This window comes from Lithobates pipiens, unplaced genomic scaffold (assembly GCF_037356315.1).
Source record: "Lithobates pipiens isolate NorthernLeopardFrog02 unplaced genomic scaffold, aLitPip1_a1.2 Scaffold_19, whole genome shotgun sequence".
In the NCBI taxonomy this organism is placed as follows: Eukaryota; Metazoa; Chordata; class Amphibia; order Anura; family Ranidae; genus Lithobates; species Lithobates pipiens.
This window is the reverse complement of record NW_027507764.1, coordinates 234,167,013-234,189,311: the sequence shown is the minus strand read 5'-3', so window position 1 is coordinate 234,189,311 and position 22,299 is coordinate 234,167,013. Positions and strand designations below refer to the sequence as shown.

At 46.1% G+C, this 22,299-nt stretch overlaps 1 protein-coding gene across 1 annotated transcript in view; it reads right to left on the bottom strand.

Annotated features, from left to right (window-relative positions):
* Nucleotides 1-22,299, bottom strand: part of LOC143996626 (maternal DNA replication licensing factor mcm6) — a 270,522-nt gene that overhangs the window by 186,868 nt on the left and 61,355 nt on the right. Inside the window, exons 5-7 of the mRNA XM_077491792.1 lie at nt 21,481-21,646; nt 19,790-19,935; nt 19,539-19,689 (exon numbers count right to left, since the gene is read on the bottom strand). Coding sequence (XP_077347918.1) covers nt 19,539-19,689; nt 19,790-19,935; nt 21,481-21,646 — 463 coding nt within the window. The remainder of the gene's footprint in view (nt 1-19,538; nt 19,690-19,789; nt 19,936-21,480; nt 21,647-22,299) is intronic.

The following is a 22,299-nucleotide window of genomic DNA, read 5'->3' as shown; positions in this document are numbered from 1 at the left end:
TCTGACAGCCCTCTGTGACAGCGGTAACATTTCCGCCATTTTGTGTTTGTACCGGGGGTCTAAGTACGTTGCCACCCAGTACTGGTCCTTGACCCTTATGCTTTTTATACACTTTGCACTAAACTGGAAGCAGTGTGTTGGCCTGGCTCCTGCTCATCATCCAGGATAATGTCGTCCTCTTCATTCTCCTCTCCCCATCCACGCACAACAACAGGGATCCCAGAAAGGTTTAAATCATGCTCTTCTTGCTCCTCCTCATCTGCCCCGGCACCATCCTCCTCTGACTCCCCTTCAGACTCCTGTTGTTCACTTGTCTCAGATAGAGTAGCCCCCCTGGGAATTCATCCAGCATTGCGACTTCCTCATCTTCCCGCTCCTGCTCCTCCACAGCTTGATCAATGACACGACACAATGCACGCTCCATAAAGAAGGCATAAGGTACCATGTCACTGATGGCGCCATGGCTGCGACTGACCAGTTTGGTGATCTCCTCAAATGGCCACAGAAGTCTGCATGCGTCGCGCATAAGCAGCCACTGGCACGGTGAAAAAAACCCAGCTCCCCAGAAGCTGTTCTGCCGCAGAGTTCATACAGGTAGACATTAACTGCACGTTTCTGCTGGAGCAGCTTATCAAGCATATAGAAGGTTGAGTTCCATCGCATCGGGCAATCGCAAATAAGACGTCTGACCGGCAGATTGTGTCGCCGCTGTATGTCAGCAAGGCGAGCCATGGCCGTGTAAGATCTTCTGAAATGGGCCGAGATTTTCCTTACCTGCCGCAAGATGTCCTGGACCCCAGGGTATTGGACAACGAATCTCTGCACGACCAAGTTTAAGACGTGTGCCATGCATGGCACGTGCGTAATTTTGCCCTGTTTCAATGCACTAAGCAGATTGGCACCGTTGTCACTCACCACTTTACCAACTGTCAAATTGAGCGGTGTTAGCCACTGATCTGCCTGTGAACGCAAAGCTGAATGGAGTGCCGGGCCAGTGTGGCTCTTGGCTTCCAGGCACAACAGACGCAGCACGGCATGGCAAAGTCTCACCTGGCATGTCGAATAGGTTCTGGGGAGCTTGGGCGGTGCAGCAGAAGAGACGCTAGCAGCGCAAAAGGAGGAGGAGTCAGCCGAGGAGGATGGAGGAGGAGGAGGAGGAGGAGGAGGAGGAGGAGGAGGAGGAGGAGGAGGAGGAGGAGGAGGAGAAGAGCCAGGCCTGCATGCAATCCGTGGCGGTAAAAACAAATCTACACGGGTGCCACGGGTTATATGCTTGACGGCCGTCAGAAGGTTCCCCCAGTTGGCAGTAAAAGTGATATACCTTCCCTGTCCGTGTTTGCTAGACCACGTGTCTGTGGTCAGATGTATCTTGGCACCGACACTGTGTGCCAGAGATACATTCACTTGTCGCTGAACATGGCCATGTAGCTCTGGGATGCCCTTCTCTGAGAAATACTTCCTTCCTGGGACCTTCCATTGTGGTGTTCCAATGGCCACAAATTTGCGAAAGGCCTCCGAGTCCACCAGTTTATATGGCAGTAGTTGGCGGGCTATGAGTTCTGACAAGCCAGCCGTCAACTGTTGGGCAAGAGGGTTATCCGGCGTCATTTTTTTACGTTCGAACATTAGGCCCACGGAAGCCTGCCTTTTTGCAGAAAAACGTGAGCTTGGCGTGATGGAAGGTGGAGTGGAGGACAATTGTGAGGAGAGAGAATAAGGAGAAGTAGAAGACGAGGCTGGACGGTGATAGCCTGGAGTGTGGCTTTGTGTGTTCCGTTGCTCCCACTGGGCTTGGTGATGGCTGCTCATGTGCCTTCTTAAGGCGGTCGTCCCTAGGTGAGAGTGTTGGGCTTACCGCGACTAATGCGTTGACTGCAAGGATTGCAGATGGCAACGCTATTGTCAGCAGCGGACACGTAAAAAAAAGCCCACACTGCGGAGCCATGTGCCGGTGTCCTGGGAGCGCCAGATGTGACCGTACATGGTCGATGACTCGCTCCTGATACATTTGCAGTCTGCTTTGTCCCTCCTGTGCAATGTAAGTTATTCCTGCTTCTCCTCCCGATCTGCTGGTCCACATCTCCCCTCCTCTTCCTCTCTTGTGGGCACCCACGTGACATCACTAGACACGTCACCATTGACGTCACCTTCCCCACCTCTATAAGTGGAGATCTCGGAGTAGGCAGCAACACCGGGGACCAACCTCCTCCTTGGGCTGATCTGGGTACTGTCGTCAGACTGCTGAGTAGCGGTTGTTGCTACCTCCTCTTCCTGATCCAATACCAAGAGTGGCTGCGCATCAGAAATGTCTTGATATGGATCGGAAAATAATTCCTGTGACTCAAGCGGAAGGCATGTGGTGGTGGTGTTGTTGGTGGTAGTGTCTTTGGGGGTGCACATAGAGTGAAGAAGAGGGTGCAGATCGAGAGGATGAGGGTGTAGAAGAGTAAGGCTGAGTGAGCCACTCAACCAAGTCTGGTGCATCCTTTAAATGAATTGAACGCACCTTCTGCAACTTCCCCACTTTGGCTCAAGCCTGTTGCTCCTGCCCTACCCCTACCACCCCTGTGGAAGGGCCTGCCTCTCCCTGTCATTTTTAAATGACCCTGTGACAAAACTCTCGGTCCCTATACTGATGAAGGACTGCTGCAGTATAGGGCAGCGGTCAGCAGTAGTGCACCTCAACCTTATGTATTGGGGACCTATACCAGTCCTTCTGGAATAGCAGACTGTACCTCACTCAACCCTATGTACTGTAGCACCCTAGACCTTACCAGTCCTTATAAGGACCTTTGTGGAACAAGTAGGATGTGAATGGATTAGCAGACTGCAGCAGGAGGGCAGCAGTCAAGTATAATATTCTTTCTATATTTGGAAGAAAGAATATTATACGTGTACAAGCCTATTACCATACCAGTCCTGAAAAGAATCTTTGTGGACCTAATAGTAACAGCTACTGATTAAACTGACTGTCCCTCACTGCCTCACACACAGCTTCCTGCCTGTCCCTATATAAAAAACTGACAAAACAGGCTGCTGGAACAATAACTTGAATTGCACTTTTGTGGACCTAATAGTAACAGCTAATGATTACACTGACTGTCCCTGCAGCACACAGCATCCTGTCCCTTTCTCTACACTGACAAAAGACACTCAGGCTGCTGCAACAATCACTAGCACAGCACAGCCTCAAACCTATATCCTGAACTACACCTAATACCTATACCATGATACCAGTCCCTAAAAGAACTTTTGTGGACCTAATAAATAGCGATTTGGGTCACAGAAGTCTATATAGTCCCTATAGTGACAGAAGAAAGAATGTAAAATGGCCGCCGGATCGGGTCTATTTATAAGTTAGGGGGAATGTCCAAGTGTCCATGTGCTGCAATGTCTCAATTGGCTGTCCTGTACCCCATGATGGATGCGTCATCATAGGTCAAAGTTCTTTTACACAGTAAACATGGAAGTTCTCCGGGCGAACGGCGGCGATAGGCAGCTGATCGGGTGGACGGCGAACAGCTGAAATTCACCGCGAAACGACCGCCGGGCGAACCGTTCGGCCACCCTAGTTCTGAGACCTTTCCCTTATAACGGTGGTCAAGGAAGGTTGCCAATCAGTAATCATCCTTCTCCTTTATGCCACATTCTTGGGTCCTTTCGCAGGCTGTGAATCATGAGGTTACCCATGCGCCTCAAATTTGTCAAGGCTTGAGCCACGTACTAATCCCAAGGGCCCCGAGGTTGAAAAGCCATCACTTACAGAATGACGCATGTCTTCCTCTAAATAAGCTACTGTATGAGGCGATTTCACCACCATGGGAAATAAAAAAAAATAAATAAAAAAAAAAAAAAGACGGTGCATGTATGCCCATCATTAGAAGTAGGTGGATGCAGGACGGTAGTCTAACAACAGACATCCACCGATCAATCTTTTTCGTTCAGCCTACAGGCTGCATAAACAAAAAAAATAAAATAAAGCATTACAATATATGCCCAACAAAGACCAATAACGTACTGGTATGTTGCTGGGATTTGAGTGGTTATACCAGAATGCCACCTGTAGGTTTAGGTATCACCTTGGCATCATTCTTTTCAGCCAGTGGTCTGCATTCATGCAGAAGCAATCCTAGCCCCTAGACTGCTTTTAACCAAATGTCGACTGGCACAAGCCAATATAAGTCGGCAGAATGTCACAGACAGTGAAACGGGCATACTCAAGTCCGATCGTGGGTCCCGCGAACTTTATCGCCAGGGGGAATACCCGCGATCATCTCATGGGGAGGAAGAACGGGGAGATGCTAATGTAAACAAGCATCTCCCCGTTCTGCCTAGTGACAGTGTCACTGATCTCTGCTGCTTGTGATCGGAGCAAAGATCAGGGACGTGTCATCCACAGCCATGCCCCCCCCCCCCCACAGTTAGAAACAGTCCCCAGGGCTCACTTCACCACTAGGTGGCAATGTAGGGGTTAACCCCTTCACTGCCAGTGCCATTTACACAGGAATCCATGCATTTGTATAGCACTGATTGCTGTATAAATGACAAAGGTCCCAAAGATGTGTCAAAAATGTCCAATGTGTCCGCCATAATGTCGCAGTCAAGAAAAAAAAAAATATATATATATATATATATATAAACCACCACGCTGATCGCCGCAATTACTAGTAAAAAACACAATAAAAATGCATTAAACTATCCCCCATTTTGTAAACGCTATAACTTTTGCGCAAACTAATCAATAAATCGCTTATTGTGATTTTTTTTACCAGAAATATGTAGAAGAATAAGTATTTGTCTAAACGGAGGAAAAAAAATTGTTTATATATTTTGGGGAATATTATAGCAAAATGTAAATAATGTCTTTCTCAAAATTGTCGCTTTTTTGTTTATAGCGCAAAAAATACAAAAAAAATGTAGGGGTGATCAAATACAACCAAAAGAAAGCTCTATTTGTGGGGGAAAAAATAAATAAATAAAAGAACGTCAATTTTGTTTGGGAGCCACGTTGCATGACCACGCAATAGTTAAAACGATGCAGTGCCGAATCGCAAGAAGTGCTCTGGCCTGGTATAATATTTGGGGGCTCAAACTTTTCTAGCAAAATAAGTTTTTCATGTAAACAAAAAGTGTCAGAAATGGTTTTGTCTTCAAGTGGTTAGAAGAGTGGGTGATGTGTGGCAAAAGACGCCTAATGTTTGGCATAAAATACCAGGACAGTTCAACCCCCCCCCCCCCCCCATATGACCCCATTTTGTATAGTAGAAACCACAAGTTTTGGGAAGATAACTTTTTTTGTCACTAAATTATATATTGCTCACACAAGACATAGGTATACATGGAATTACACCCCAAAATACATTCTGCGGCTTCTCCTGAGTATGGGGATATGACATGTGTGGGACTTTTTGGGAGCCTAGCCACTAGACCCCAAAAACCCAATCACTGCCCCCAGGATTTCTAAGGGCGTAAAATGTCGATTTTACTCCTCACTACCTATCACAGTTTCAGAGGCCCTGAAATGTCAAGATAGCACAACCTCCCTTCCCCAAATGAACCCATTTTGGAAAGTAAACACCCCAAGGTATTTGCTAAGAGACATGGTAAGCATTTTGCAGCTCTCAGATGTTTTGGAAAAAGAAAAAAAAAAAAAAGGGACGTTTGTTTCCCATTTTCAAAACTTTGTGACAAAAAGCGAGATCTGCAAAATATTCAACATGCCTCTCAGCAAATAGCTTGGGGTGTCTACTTTCCAAAATGGGGTCATTGGGAGGGGGGGGGGTTGTACTACCCTGCCATTATAGAACCTCAAGAAAAGTTACCAGTAAGACTAACTTGAATTTTCCCAAGGAGTCTTTCAAGACAGCACCTGAGGGGATAACACAGACTTACCCCCTTAGGGCGTAACAGTTTGCAGGACCTTCCTGCCAAATGCCTGATTACATCTGGATCTCAAATCTGCCAGCAATGTCGCACAAAAGTTGAGGAAATATGACCACGTAGCCACCTTGCAAGTTTGTTCAGGGGTGGCACCAGCTCATCCTGCCCAAGTGGTCGCAAGCGCTCTGGCTGAGTGTGCACACATTCCATCTGGTGGACACAACCCTGTATGCGAGTATGCTTCCAGGATGGCTAATTTCAGCCACCTGGCTAATGAATCTTTTCTCAACTGGAGAGTTGCAGGAGAAGGTTACTGTGGGATTTTGTCTATATGGCTATCACTTTTTGATACAGGTACCTAGAAATTTTGGGATACAAGAGGACCTGTATGGGATATATTGGGAGTGCTTCACTGTGCTTGTCAGGACCAGTTCTCCCTTTTTGGGCACCATGGGAAATATATCTGCCATTTGATACTTATTTGAATAGTGATACAGTATCCCTGATGAAGATTGTATTGATAATTGCTATCGAAACGTGTTGGATTACCGCTTTCTTGTCCATCACCACCAGCTGTTCTGTGGGTCTCTGGATTGTATAGCGGATAGTATCACTTTCTGAAATGTTTTTAACATTTAGAATTGCACTATGTTTTTTTTCTATGAATTATGTATGCATCTTTTCTATAATAAATGAAGGCATTCTAATATATTGATTTTTCCTTGTTGCCTTAAAAATCCCATCATTAGAGGTTTTCCACTTAATAGTCTGTATGTTTAAAGTCCTTTGTAATTTCTAGATAGCGTAACAAAATCCTAACATTCTCCTTTGAGGCAAACAGGTCCACCTCTGACTGTTCCCACATACTGGCAATCATTGTAAAGAACCACAGATTCTTTACAAAAAAAATATCACTATGCCTCTTACATTGGACTGTCTAGTTTCAAAAAAAGGGGTAATTTGTGGGGTATTTGTACTTTCCTGACATTTCAGGACCTCAAGAGGTGAGATCAGGTCAGTGCATCAGGTGTGATCAATTTTTAATGATTTGCACCTTAGCTTGTAGACTACAACTTTCACAAAGACCAAATAATATACACTTATTTGGGTTATTTTTACCAAAGATATGTAGCAGTGTAAATTTTGGCCCACAGTTAACAAAAATTACTTATTTGCAAAATTTTATCAAAGAAAATAGAAAAAGTTAAAATTTTTGGTCTTTACACATTTTGCAAAAAAATAAAAAAAAATCAATAAGACACAGTGGTGATTAAATAACACCAAAAGAAAGCTCTATTTGTGTGGAAAGAAATTATAAAAGTTTTGTTTGGGTACAGTGTTGCACGACAGAGTAATTGGCATTCAAAATGCCAGAGCTCTGAAAGCTGAAAACTAGACGTGTGCGGTGTCAAATTAGTTTTGTTCAGTTTTGGATTAAAATCCCTATTTCGTAATTCGTGTCTGAAATTCAATTTGGAGTCGTTCGAAATACGAATTTGTTAGATTCGTAAACTTTTCGTAACAATTACAAAAATTCGAGTTACGCTTACCGGCAACGTCTTTTCCAGTAGTCTTTCAGGACAGCCACTAAGATAGTCTCCTCCTCTTCCTCTGGAAACACTGCGTCAGCCCATAAATTCTCTCTCCCCCCCCCCCCGCCGGACCTCAGTTTATATCGAGATTACCTCCGGCCAGCTGGGGAGACACAAGAACACATTAATAACACATTGTCAAATACCATTATCCTGCTGCGTACCGGTCTTTTGTAAGACTCCCCCCAATTTTTGGGTGGTTAACTAGGGCTGTCCTGAAAGACTACTGGAAAAGACGTTACCGGTAAGCGTAACTCAAATTTTCCCTAATCGTCTTTCAGGACAGCCACTATGAGAGGATAAAGGAGCACTTACCAGTTAGGGTGGGACTACAGCCTGCAAAACCTTTCGCCCAAAGGCCTGCTCACCTGCCAACACCAGATCCACTCTAATACTTTACGAAAGTGGAGTAGCTGGACCATGTTGCTGCCGTGCAAATCTGTTCTGGCATTGCTCCCGCTCTTTCTGCCTGGGAGGCTGCCATAGCTCTTGTAGAGTGTGCTTTAATACCCACTGGGATTTCTTTCCCTGCAACTGAATAAGCCTGCTCGGTGGCTACTCTGAGCCATCTAGCAATAGTGCGTCGGGATGCCTTACATCCTTTTCTGGCCCCGGAAAACAAATAAGGAGTCTGACCTTCTGAATGTCTTGGTCAGTTCTAAATAGTGTAGGATACATCTCCTAACAGCCAAATAAAGAAATTTTAGTTCTTTCTCGCCTGAGGGATTAGGACAAAATGAGGGTAAAACTATTTCCTGTCTTCTATGAAAGCCGGATGCCACTTTTCGGCAAAAAGTCCGGATCGGTCTTTAAAACTATCCGGTCCGGCCTCTATCTGGTGGATTCTTCTCTCTGTGAATTTGCAGAATGTGGCATACCACAATGGAAGTTTCCCAATCGCTATTTCTTTACACGTAAGGCCATTCCAGCTCTGCACCATCACATGAAAAGCAATGTTTTGGCATTGTTGAGCAAGGCCGTCAGCAGCAAGGTCCACATCACTGCCGACACGTGATCATGCAAGCATGGTCAGAGGCAATATATTGGTGATGAGGGATCTGTCAGCTCCACCCTCTCCTCTGCCAACTTGTTCTATGAACCTCCAGTACCCCCCTAAGTGTTCAAGGGGCTATTCAAATAAATCAGGCTAAAAGATGCCATGCAGTGCTTCAGCTGGTCTGTCTATCAGACAGGAGCCACACCAGAGCAGATTCTTTCAGCTCTGCAGAGGCAGGCCCAGAGGTAGTTCATGCCACAGTAGCTTGAGTCGGGAATGGGGGTGTGCGATAATGGCACCGACCTTATGTCCACTCTTCAACAGGCAACGTTGACACAGTCACCATTCCTGGCACATATCCTCAATTTGGTGGTGCAGAGTTTCTTAAATGGGTATTGGGTTTGCAAGATCTTCTAAGACAGGCCAGAAGAGTCTGTAGCCATTTCAGGAGGTCATACACCACCAGTGTTCAGCTGGCTGAAATTCAGCGAGAGTTCCACCTGCCTATAAACCTGATTTTTGACACAACCACCAGGTGGAACACAACTTTGGCAATGGTGCAGTAGCTTCACATGCAGCAGAGGGCTGTCAAAGAGTACCTGTGTATGGCACAAAGACAGGCTCAGTGCAGCTTGGCTTCCCCCCCCCCCCCCCCCCAACACCAATGGCTACTGATAAAGGATGCATATGCTGTACCATTTGAGGAGGTGTCAAGGATGGCGAGCTGTGACAATGCATGCATCAGTGACAATCCCTCATATTCCTGCTAGAACATACTCTGCATGGCATAGCAGAGAGGAAGAGGATGACTTCCTTTCCTCTCAAGGTCCTCTTAAAGCAGACACCATTCTTGCAACATCACATAAAAAAAGGAGAGGGAGGAGGAAGAGGATTCTGCCAGTTTTGGAGGCATAGTAGTAGAGGAAGACATACAGTATGTAAATTCTTAGATGTTTTTCAATTCCCAGAAACCTTGGGAGCAGTACATGGCTGGCAGGAGGCAGTTCCAGATACTGTAATCTTCCGTGACCTGAGGACTCTGCTTCTCATGCCTCTGCAAACGTGCAGTGCATGGGCTCCATTATTCATTAAATCCTGCAAAAGGACCTGAGAATTTGTGGCATAAAGGAGAAGGATCATTACTGGTTGGAAACCCTTCTTGATCACCATTAGAAGGGGAACGTCTCAGGATTTATCCTGTCCTCACAAAGGAAGCACAGGATGAAAGATCTTGAGGAGTCTATGTAATGAATTTCCAGACTCTGGTAGGTTACAATCTCATGGAAAAGCTAGTTTTGAGGCTTCTATTGGTCAGAGGAGAAGTGGTAGAGAAAAGGTCGCTCAGCAATGTATTTAAAAAAATTTAATAAAAAGATAAAATAAATTTGTCCTCAGCACCCAGGGCTATCGGCTTCAAGATCCCATCAGCAGCATCTGCATCATATGGTGGAATATTATCTAGGGATGAAAAGAGACAGAGCTTTGCAGTAGACGATCCACTGGGTTTCTAGTTCAGGAGATTAGATCACTGGCCGGAACTTGCCCAGTATTTAAATGAGCTGCTGGGCTGCCCTGCATCCAGCGTGCTTTCCAAATGGGCCTTCAGTGAATTTATATAAAAAATTATTAAAAATAAAAAGGCATCTGTACACAGACTCCATTGACCGGCTGAAATTTGTCAAAATATATCAGTCCTGGATTAGCAGCAGCTATTAAGCCCCTGATGTCACCAAGTACTATTGGTATCTTGAATCTCTGCAAAGACTGTTTAAGCCGTGTTGATTTGATCTTGAAGTATTTTTTTTGGCATAGGTTTAATGGGCACAATTGACACTCAAGGACCAATTATTCTGCACTTGTTTGACAAGTGCATCAAATTTTTATTTGACAGCCAGGCCAATTCTTGCACCACAGTGAGCAAGCCTTCTTTCTATCCAAAGTCTACAGATTTTTTGGATAAATTCTGGTCTTTGGCAATCTTGTTCCAATGCACTAAAATGTGGCCTCAGCATACAGACTGGCTCCCCAAGCCATTTACTAAATAAAGCTTGCAGGGAAAATCAAATTTAAATGACTTTTTTCCCCCTTTATAAATGTCAGTTTTCCTGCAGCAGGTTCTATACATGGTAGAGATGCCTAATTTAAAAAAGATATTTTTTTGTGTTTTATTTCATTTTAAGCATCATTAAAAACTAGCTTTGAGAAAAAAAAAAAAATAATAATAAAATGTATTGGTACCCGGGCCCCCATACCCTTTTTATGACCAAAAACTTGCATATCAGCCTTCAATCCGGGAGATTTGATTTCTCAAGTTTAGGTCCAACTAATAGGATTCACTGCTCACATTTGAACGAAGTTCTGGTGTGAACTGAAAACAGGGGGGTAGTTGGCCCATCTCTACAAGCAAACATGGCAGTGTTAACCTAGAGGATAACAGCCCTCCAGACTGGATTGATCCTCTGCCAGAAAAGACCCAGAAGCTCAGTCCTTCAGAGTATTTATGCAGTTTTCCCAGAAGCTTTCATGGCCCTGCTCCACTGTTCCCAAGAGCTACAACGACCTGTAATTACACATACATCTTAAAAGGAATCCCCAAGCAGGTTATTAAAAAGGAACTACATTTATGTTGCCCTTTGGCCTCTTGATCTTGACTTTCTGCTTACAAAATGGTCATTATCAAAAACAAACCCTCAACTCCCATTCATTTCGGTTCCAGATCCAAAAACGAATAGCGTTCCCTGGACCTAGATACAGTACATTCAGCTTATTCATAATAACGAATACCAACATTCCCCTTTTATACAATTTACTTCAGCTGTCTAAAACATTGAATTATTACACATTAGATGAAAGTTACAGATGCAACAAGGGTAAAATGCAGATCTTAAATAGTGATGGACGAACTTCCGACGGGACGTTTCGCGAAAGCGAAATGCGAACGGACCCAAACGTTCGCGAAACCGAACGTTCGCCGCGGGCCCCATTGACTTCAATGGGAGGCGAACTTTGCAAACCTTCATGTCGAATTTGCGGCCACGTGGTAATTATTAGGGGGTAAAACGTAGTCCCACCATCTGGACAATGACATAATACATGTATGAGGTGAATTTGGGATCGATAACTACAAGCATTTTTATTTTATTTGGGAAATTGTTCTAACAATTCAGGACTATGGAGCTAATGAAGGCAATGGAGGAGAGGGAAGGTCAGGGACCAGGGTAGGCAAAGAAGAGGGTGCAGGAGATGATCACCAGCAGCGTGACATACCGGAATGACACATGCACCGTGATAGAGGCATCCGACAGCAGCACCGTGACATACAGCGCTCTGACAGCAGCACCGTGACATACAGCGCTGACAGCAGCACCGTGACATACAGCGCTGACAGCAGCACCGTGACATACAGCGCTGACAGCAGCACCGTGACATACAGCGCTGACAGCAGCACCGTGACATACAGCGCTGACAGCAGCACCGTGACATACAGCGCTGACAGCAGCACCGTGACATACAGCGCTGACAGCAGCACCGTGACATACAGCGCTGACAGCAGCACTGTGACATACAGCGCTGACAGCAGCACCGTGACATACAGCGCTGACAGCAGCACCGTGACATACAGCGCTGACAGCAGCACCGTGACATACAGCGCTGACAGCAGCACCGTGACATACAGCGCTGACAGCAGCACCGTGACATACAGCGCTGACAGCAGCACCGTGACATACAGCGCTGACAGCAGCACCGTGACATACAGCGCTGACAGCAGCACCGTGACATACAGCGCTGACAGCAGCACCGTGACATACAGCGCTGACAGCAGCACCGTGACATACAGCGCTGACAGCAGCACCGTGACATACAGCGCTGACAGCAGCACCGTGACATACAGCACTGACAGCAGCACCGTAAGCAGCCCCAGGAGGAAGTCAGCACAGCACAGGGATGGTGTGATCCCCTCATAATAAGAACCCCCAGGAGGAAGTCAGCACAGCACAGGGATAGTGTGATCCCTTCATAATAAGAACCCCCAGGAGGAAGTCAGCACAGCACAGGGATATCATAAGCAGCCCCAGTAGAAATATGACACCGCTCAACCTCTTCAAAGAGGAGGGTAGGGGCATATAGTACGGTGTGCTTTTTTGGGTCAAGGAAGTGAGCCAAATGAATTAAGAAGGTCTGTGTGCTTGATTAAAAAAATAGTTTATAGACATATACATGGTCTACTGGTCACATGTGTTGAATTCCTCCGAGATCCATGCCTCATTCATTTTTAGAAATGTGAGGTAGTTAACACTGTGGTGAGCTAGGCGAGTACGCTTATCGGTCACAATCCCCCCTGCTGCGCTGAACGTCCTTTCGGACAGGACACTGGATGAGGGGCAAGCCAACAGTTCGATTGCAAATTGGGCAAGCTCTGGCCAGAGGTCAAGCCTGCCCACCCAGTAGTCTAGGGGTTCATCACTCCTCAGAGCGTCCACATCGGCCGTTAACCCAATGTAGTCGGACACCTGACGGTCTAGGCGTTCCCTGATGCTGGATCCGGATGACACCTGTCGATGGGTCGGCTGAAAGAATGACCTCATATCCGAAGTCACCAACACATCTTCAAACCGGCCTCTTCTTGCAGGCGCTGTTGGATTGGTACCCGCAAATCCTTCTCTGGGAGTGGGAATTGCTCCTCTGCCAGCGCACGCAAAAGCAGAATGCAGCATTTCTCGAAGCAAGGCCTGGAAGTGCTGCATTCTGACAGCCCTCTGCGACGGCGGTAACATTTCCGCCATTTTGTGTTTGTACCGGGGGTCTAAGTACGTTGCCACCCAGTACTGGTCCTTGACCCTCATGCTTTTTATACGGGGGTCCCTATTAAAACACTGGAGCATGAAGGCCCCCATTTGCACTAAAGTGGAAGCGGTGTGGTGGCCTGGCTCCTGCTCATCATCCAGGATAATGTCGTCCTCTTCATTCTCCTCTCCCCATCCTCGCACAACAGGGATCCCAGAAAGGTTTAAAGCATGCTCTTCTTGCTCCTGCTCATCCGCCCCGGCACCATCCTCCTCTGACTCCTCATCAGACTCCTGTTGTTGACTTGTCTCAGATAGAGTAGCCCCCCCTGGGAATTCATCCAGCATTGCGACTTCCTCATCTTCCCGCTCCTGCTCCTCCACAGCCTGATCAATGACACGACGCAATGCACGCTCCAGAAAGAAGGCATAAGGTACCATGTCACTGATGGCGCCATGGCTGCGACTGACCAGTTTGGTGATCTCCTCAAATGGCCGCAGAAGTCTGCATGTGTCGCGCATGAGCAGCCACTGGCGCGGTGAAAAAAAACCCAGCTCCCCAGAACCGTTTCTTTCGCAGAGTTCATACAGGTAGACGTTAACTGCACGTTTCTGCTGGAGCAGCCTATCAAGCATATAGAAGGTTGAGTTCCATCGCGTCGGGCAATCGCAAATAAGACGTCTGACCGGCAGATGGTGTCGCCGCTGAATGTCAGCAAGGCGAGCCATGGCCGTGTAAGATCTTCTGAAATGGGCCGAGATTTTCCTTGCCTGCCGCAAGATGTCCTGGACCCCAGGGTATTTGACAAGGAATCGCTGCACGACCAAGTTTAAGACGTGTGCCATGCACGGCACGTGCGTGATTTTGCCCTGTTTCAATGCGCTAAGCAGATTGGCACCGTTGTCACACACCACTTTACCAACTGTCAAATTGAGCGGTGTTAGCCACTCATCTGCCTGTGAACGCAAAGCTGAAAGGAGTGCCGGGCCAGTGTGGCTCTTTGCTTCCAGGCACAACAGACGCAGCACGGCATGGCAACGTCTCACCTGGCATGTGGAATAGGTTCTGGGGAGCTTGGGCGGTGCAGTGGAAGAGACGCTAGCAGCGGAAAAGGAGGAGGCAGCTGAGGAGGAGAGGGAGGAGGATGGAGTAGGAGGAGGAGAAGAAGAGTCAGGCCTGCATGCAATCCGTGGCGGTAAAACCAAATCTACACGGGTGCCACGGGTTACATGCTTGACGGCCGTCAGAAGGTTCACCCAGTGGGCAGTAAAACTGATATACCTTCCCTGCCCGTGTTTGCTAGACCACGTGTCTGTGGTCAGATGTATCTTGGCACCGACACTGTGTGCCAGAGATACATTCACTTGCCGCTGAACATGGCCATATAGCTCTGGGATGCCCTTCTCTGAGAAATACTTCCTTCCTGGGACCTTCCATTGTGGTGTTCCAATGGCCACAAATTTGCGAAAGGCCTCCGAGTCCACCAGTTTATATGGCAGTAGTTGGCGGGCTATGAGTTCTGACAAGCCAGCCGCCAACCGTTGGGCAAGAGGGTTATCCGGCATCATCATTTTTTTACGCTCAAACATTAGGCCCACGGAAGCCTGCCTTTTTGCAGAAAAATGTGAGCTTGGCGTGATGGAAGGTGGAGTGGAGGACAATTGTGAGGAGAGAGGAGAAGGAGAAGTAGAAGACGAGGCTGGACGGTGAGAGCCTGCAGTGTGGCTTTGTGTGTTCCGTTGCTCCCACTGGGCTCGGTGATGGCTGCTCATGTGCCTTCTTAAGGCGGTCGTCCCTAGGTGAGTATTGGGCTTACCGCGACTAACGCGTTGACTGCAAAGATTGCAGATGGCAACGCTATTGTCAGCAGCGGACACGTTAAAAAAAGCCCACACTGCGGAGCCATGTGCCGGTGTCCTGGGAGCGCCAGATGTGACCGTACATGGTCGATGACTCGCTCCTGATACATTTGCAGTCTGCTTTGTCCCTGCTGTGCAATGTAAGTCATTGCTGCTTCTCCTCCCTATCTGCTGGTCCATATCTCCCTCTGAACTCCCCTCCTCTTCCTCTCTTGTGGGCACCCACGTGACATCACTAGACACGTCATCATCAACGTCACCTTCCCCACCGCTATAAGTAGAGATCTCGGAGTAGGCAGCAACACCGGGGACCAACCTCCTCCTTGGGCTGATCTGGGTACTGGCGTCAGACTGCTGAGTAGCGCTTGTTGCTACCTCCTCTTCCTGATCCAATACCAAGAGTGGCTGCGCATCAGAAATGTCCTCTTGATATGGATCGGAAAATAATTCCAGTGACTCAAGCGGAAGGTATGTGGTGGTGGTGGTGGTGGTCGTGTTGTTGGTGGTAGTGTCTTTGGGGGTGCACATAGCAGAGAGTGAAGAAGAGGGTGCAGATCGAGAGGATGAGGAGGGTGCAGAAGAGTAAGGCTGAGCGAGCCACTCAACCAAGTCTGGTGCATCCTTTAAAGTAATTGAACGCACCTTCTGCAACTTCCCACTTTGGCTCAAGCCTGTTGCTCCTGCCCTACCCCTACCACCCCTGCGGAAGGGCCTGCCTCTTCCTCTGCCTGTCATTTTTTAAATGACCCTGTGACAAAACTCTTAGTCCCTATACCGCTGAAGGACTGCTGCAGTATAGGTGAGCGGTCAGCAGTGGTGCACGTCAACCCTATCTATTGTGGACCTATAGCGGTCCTTACAGAACAGCAGACTGTACCGCACTCAAGCCTATGTACCGTAGCACCCTATACCAAGTTACCAGTCCTTATAAGAACTTTTGTGGACCAAGCAGGTTGTGTATTAGTGTTTAGCAGACTGTACGTCAGTCCCTATACCGCTGAAGGACTGCTGCAGTATAGGGCAGCGGTCAGCAGTGGTGCACGTCAACCCTATCTATTGTGGACCGATAGCGGTCCTTACAGAACAGCAGACTGTACCGCACTCAAGCCTATGTACCGTAGCACCCTATACCAAGTTACCAGTCCTTATAAGAACTTTTGTGGACCAAGCAGGTTGTGTATTAGTGTTTAGCAGACTGTACGTCAGTCCCTATACCGCTGAAGGACTGCTGCAGTATAGGGCAGCGGTCAGCAGTGGTGCACGTCAACCCTATCTATTGTGGACCGATAGCGGTCCTTACAGAACAGCAGACTGTACCGCACTCAAGCCTATGTACCGTAGCACCCTATACCAAGTTACCAGTCCTTATAAGAACTTTTGTGGACCAAGCAGGTTGTGTATTAGTGTTTAGCAGACTGTACGTCAGTCCCTATACCGCTGAAGGACTGCTGCAGTATAGGGCAGCGGTCAGCAGTGGTGCACGTCAACCCTATCTATTGTGGACCGATAGCGGTCCTTACAGAACAGCAGACTGTACCGCACTCAAGCCTATGTACCGTAGCACCCTATACCAAGTTACCAGTCCTTATAAGAACTTTTGTGGAACAAGCAGGTTGTGTGTTAGTGATTAGCAGACTGTACGTCAGTCCCTATACCGCTGAAGGACTGCTGCAGTATAGGTGAGCGGTCAGCAGTGGTGCACGTCAACCCTATCTATTGTGGACCTATAGCGGTCCTTACAGAACAGCAGACTGTACCGCACTCAAGCCTATGTACCGTAGCACCCTATACCAAGTTACCAGTCCTTATAAGAACTTTTGTGGACCAAGCAGGTTGTGTATTAGTGTTTAGCAGACTGTACGTCAGTCCCTATACCGCTGAAGGACTGCTGCAGTATAGGGCAGCGGTCAGCAGTGGTGCACGTCAACCCTATCTATTGTGGACCGATAGCGGTCCTTACAGAACAGCAGACTGTACCGCACTCAAGCCTATGTACCGTAGCACCCTATACCAAGTTACCAGTCCTTATAAGAACTTTTGTGGACCAAGCAGGTTGTGTATTAGTGTTTAGCAGACTGTACGTCAGTCCCTATACCGCTGAAGGACTGCTGCAGTATAGGGCAGCGGTCAGCAGTGGTGCACGTCAACCCTATCTATTGTGGACCGATAGCGGTCCTTACAGAACAGCAGACTGTACCGCACTCAAGCCTATGTACCGTAGCACCCTATACCAAGTTACCAGTCCTTATAAGAACTTTTGTGGAACAAGCAGGTTGTGTGTTAGTGATTAGCAGACTGTACATCAGTCCCTATACCGCTGAAGGACTGCTGCAGTATAGGTGAGCGGTCAGCAGTGGTGCACGTCAACCCTATCTATTGTGGACCGATAGCGGTCCTTACAGAACAGCAGACTGTACCGCACTCAAGCCTATGTACCGTAGCACCCTATACCAAGTTACCAGTCCTTATAAGAACTTTTGTGGAACAAGCAGGTTGTGTGTTAGTGATTAGCAGACTGTACGTCAGTCCCTATACCGCTGAAGGACTGCTGCAGTATAGGTGAGCGGTCAGCAGTGGTGCACGTCAACCCTATCTATTGTGGACCGATAGCGGTCCTTACAGAACAGCAGACTGTACCGCACTCAAGCCTATGTACCGTAGCACCCTATACCAAGTTACCAGTCCTTATAAGAACTTTTGTGGAACAAGCAGGTTGTGTGTTAGTGATTAGCAGACTGTACGTCAGTCCCTATACCGCTGAAGGACTGCTGCAGTATAGGTGAGCGGTCAGCAGTGGTGCACGTCAACCCTATCTATTGTGGACCGATAGCGGTCCTTACAGAACAGCAGACTGTACCGCACTCAAGCCTATGTACCGTAGCACCCTATACCAAGTTACCAGTCCTTATAAGAACTTTTGTGGACCAAGCAGGTTGTGTGTTAGTGTTTAGCAGACTGTACGTCAGTCCCTATACCGCTGAAGGACTGCTGCAGTATAGGGCAGCGGTCAGCAGTGGTGCACGTCAACCCTATCTATTGTGGACCGATAGCGGTCCTTACAGAACAGCAGACTGTACCGCACTCAAGCCTATGTACCGTAGCACCCTATACCAAGTTACCAGTCCTTATAAGAACTTTTGTGGAACAAGCAGGTTGTGTGTTAGTGATTAGCAGACTGTACGTCAGTCCCTATACCGCTGAAGGACTGCTGCAGTATAGGTGAGCGGTCAGCAGTGGTGCACGTCAACCCTATCTATTGTGGACCTATAGCGGTCCTTACAGAACAGCAGACTGTACCGCACTCAAGCCTATGTACCGTAGCACCCTATACCAAGTTACCAGTCCTTATAAGAACTTTTGTGGACCAAGCAGGTTGTGTATTAGTGTTTAGCAGACTGTACGTCAGTCCCTATACCGCTGAAGGACTGCTGCAGTATAGGGCAGTGGTCAGCAGTGGTGCACGTCAACCCTATCTATTGTGGACCGATAGCGGTCCTTACAGAACAGCAGACTGTACCGCACTCAAGCCTATGTACCGTAGCACCCTATACCAAGTTACCAGTCCTTATAAGAACTTTTGTGGAACAAGTGAGTTGTGAATGTTTAGCAGACTGCAGCAGAAGGGCAGCAGTCAAGTATAATATCCTTTCTATATTTGGAAGAAAGAATATTATACATGTACAAGCCTATTACTGTACCACTGATACCAGTCCTGAAAAGAACCTTTGTGGAACTAATAATAACAGCAAGTCTTTAAAATTACCCTCACTGCCTGACAACACTGCTTCCTTCCTGTCCCTATACAAATTGGCAAAAAAAGAGAACGATTAGTGGTTACTGGAACAGCTCTTTTGTGGACCTTGATAGTAACAGCTAATGATGATGATGATGATGATGATGATGAAAGACTAATCTGGCTGTCCCTGTAGCATACACCGTCCTTTCCCTTTCTCTAAACTAACAAAAGACACTCAGGCTGCTGCAAGAATCAGCAGCACAGCAAACCTATCAACACCTAACACCTATACCAGTCCTGAAAAGAACTTTTGTGTACCAAATAGCTAGTGGTTTATCTCTCCCTACTCCACACAGGAACCTGTCCCTATCGTAACAGAAGAAAGAATGTAAAATGGCCACCGGATCGGGTGTATTTATAGGTTAGGGGGAATGTCCAAGTGTCCATGTGCTGTCATGTCTCAATTGGCTGTCCTGTATCACATGATAAACGTGTCACCAAAGGTTAAAGTTCTTGTATACATTAAACACGTAAGTCCGCCGCGGCGAACGACGGAAAAAGGCGTTCGAACGTGCGGACCGCGAATGTCGGAAATTCGCCGCGAAACGACCGCCGGGCGAAACGTTCGTCCATCACTAATCTTAAACACATAAATGTTGTGAAAAAATGTTGCAGGGTATTTCACATACCATGTATTGTGGGAAAGAGACTTGTACATAGATTGTGGTACAAATTTTTATCTTGGCTCATTTCAAATACTTTTTCCCACTCCTGGACAGTCATTTGATTTTTTAGGCTTTCCGCAGTGTGATCTTCCTCCCGCAAGTCTCGTCCACCAAACTAAAATAAAAATTAAGTAAATAAAAGAAAAATAATTGCAGCATTATAAAAATGGAATACAAGATGTTCAGTTCCAAATTAGATTTAGGCAGACACTTACCCTTGGATTAGTTGCACCCACATAGCATGCTAAAAATGCCAATCTATAGGAAAGATCTCTGACACCCAATGCTTTTAGACCTTGGATACCTTCATTATTAAATCCTTCACCACCTCTTACTTTTGCTCCAGATTCTAGTCGTGCATCTGAAAAATTGACAAGACAAAAATTACACCCTACCTGTTTTCTAGACAAAAATGGAGTACAGGAGCCCATGTAGACAAAACACCAATAGCTAGGTTTATGAAAAAAAAAAAAAATTATGGAGCCAAATATTTTTTTTTAGAGGCAGACCTGCACATCATGCTGAAAATTTTAACACAATGGCACACCTGGACAGTGACAAGTAGGTGTATCTAAGGGGCCTGTGTACTTGCACACACAAATACACTTCTGGAGCTTTCGCTCGTTCTACTGACCACTCCTTAGGAGTGCTCTGTAAACCACAGTGCCTTCTGCATGCTGTCTTCACAAGAACTGACTTGTAATGTGTGGCACATCACTTTGCATCAGTTCTAAAGCTCAGACAGAGCTGATGTTTATCCAGCCACAAATCGATAACCATTAGTAACATTTTGCTGCACAGCTGATTAGAGGCTTTGATTAGATATCTAATCATCAGATCCAGCCCTTCACATGGAGGAAAAAAAAAGGAATTAGGCAGATTACCTTTTCTACATGCATTGGAGACAAAGCCCTCATTTACGTGCAGGTTTGTGCACACCCAGGCATGATCATTTGCCGCCACCTCTCTGCAACATCATTGCTTGTCTGAAACCAGTTCACACTGGACCGAAGACAAAGTTTATGCTTCATTCATAGGGTGGTGGACAAACAAAACATACAATGGATTCACAAATTATTGCCAAATTTCAGCTCAACTCTGATCACACTAAAAACAAGGCTAAATCAACAGGTGGAACAAGTGAAAATAACTCTAGACAGCTGAATTTTGTTCAGTCTGACCCATGGAAATGTTCTGCCGCCATGTAGATCATGTCAGGTTTTCCCTCAGATGAAGCTGATGTGGTAATTACTAAGGCAATAAAACTGATCAAATCACCTGTGCAAAATAATGGAAAGCCTATAAAAACATGACCTGTTGGGGTGCAATAAGGACTAGAGTTGAGAAACTGATTTAGAGTATTTCAGTAAGAAGGTCTTCGGTTGTAAAAAAAAAAATAAAGATAAAAAATAAAAAAAAACCTGGTTTACAAAGCTTAGTTAAAAGCCAACATTTTATTCACAAGTGAGTTTGTGTAGTGGCTCATTCCAATACCTTTAAGGTTTCAGTAAGTGCATACTTGAAATAACTATGCCATCTAAAAACTTAAGCACTCTGGGAATCTAAATACAGGGAAAAAAAAAAAAAAAAAAAAAAAAAAAAAAACCTACACCCCACACACAATAGCAAAAGACATCAATTCTAAAATACTTACCTTTAGCAGTTTTACGATGACAAATGCTCTAGTACAGCAAATCCAACATTTCTTATTTCGAGATTTTACATCTATGCTACTGTACTCTTATGGTAGACTTGTCTTTTTATTCTAGGTTGCTGTCCTATACTATTACATCAGATACATTATAACTAAACCAGTTATTATAATCATTCCATGACCAATTTCAACATTTTAAAAACACACATTAGGAATCGAAAAGGTTTTCACAGAAAGAAAAGCTTTCATTACCTCCAACTGACAGAGCAGCTACATCAGGAACAACAATTAATGTACCAGTGAAATCACATCGATCCCCCGCCATAGCCGTTTCAACAGCTTCTGCACGAAGAATAACTTCCACATTGCGTGGAATTGCACCACGGGGCAGTTCTGCCTGAGTTTCCTGAATCCTTACCTAAAAAAGCATGAAAAAACAAAAACAAATAAATGGTGCATTAGAAGAGACCAGGAAGGAAAAATTGGTGCATTAAAATAATGAAAACAATGTAACAAAAGGTATGGTCACAACCCTTGTTACATGGTTCAAAACCTTCCCAAAACAGTCACTAAGATGCTTGATGAATTCAAGATGAGCAACAATTTAAAGATACCTCAAAATGGCCCACTAAATCCTTGCAGCTCTGTCAGTACTACATTGTAGAAAAAGCAGAAAGAGAAAAAACCCAACCACACACACACTCACTAGCGTAGGTGAAAATGCATGCAAACTCAATGTAGAGATCATTCAATTAGAAAGCTACCAAATCGGCAGGCACATGAAAAGAACCTGTATACTCTCAATGGTAGCCTGACAGAGGGGAAGAGAGCAGCGCCAACCTGGTTTAAACTGTCCCAACCAACCAGTGCATAGAAGGACCATGAGTTGTATATACAACTGCTCAGTGTAACCAGCTCCCCATGAAGGAGGAGGTCACCACTAACATGTTTTGAGGCTCCACCTCATCTTCAAATTTGTGAGGCGTCAAGACTGACAGGAATTGATCTCTTCCAGCAGGTAAACTCTTCCTCTAAACACACATGCTTTTCCTGTAATAGACTCAATGAAAC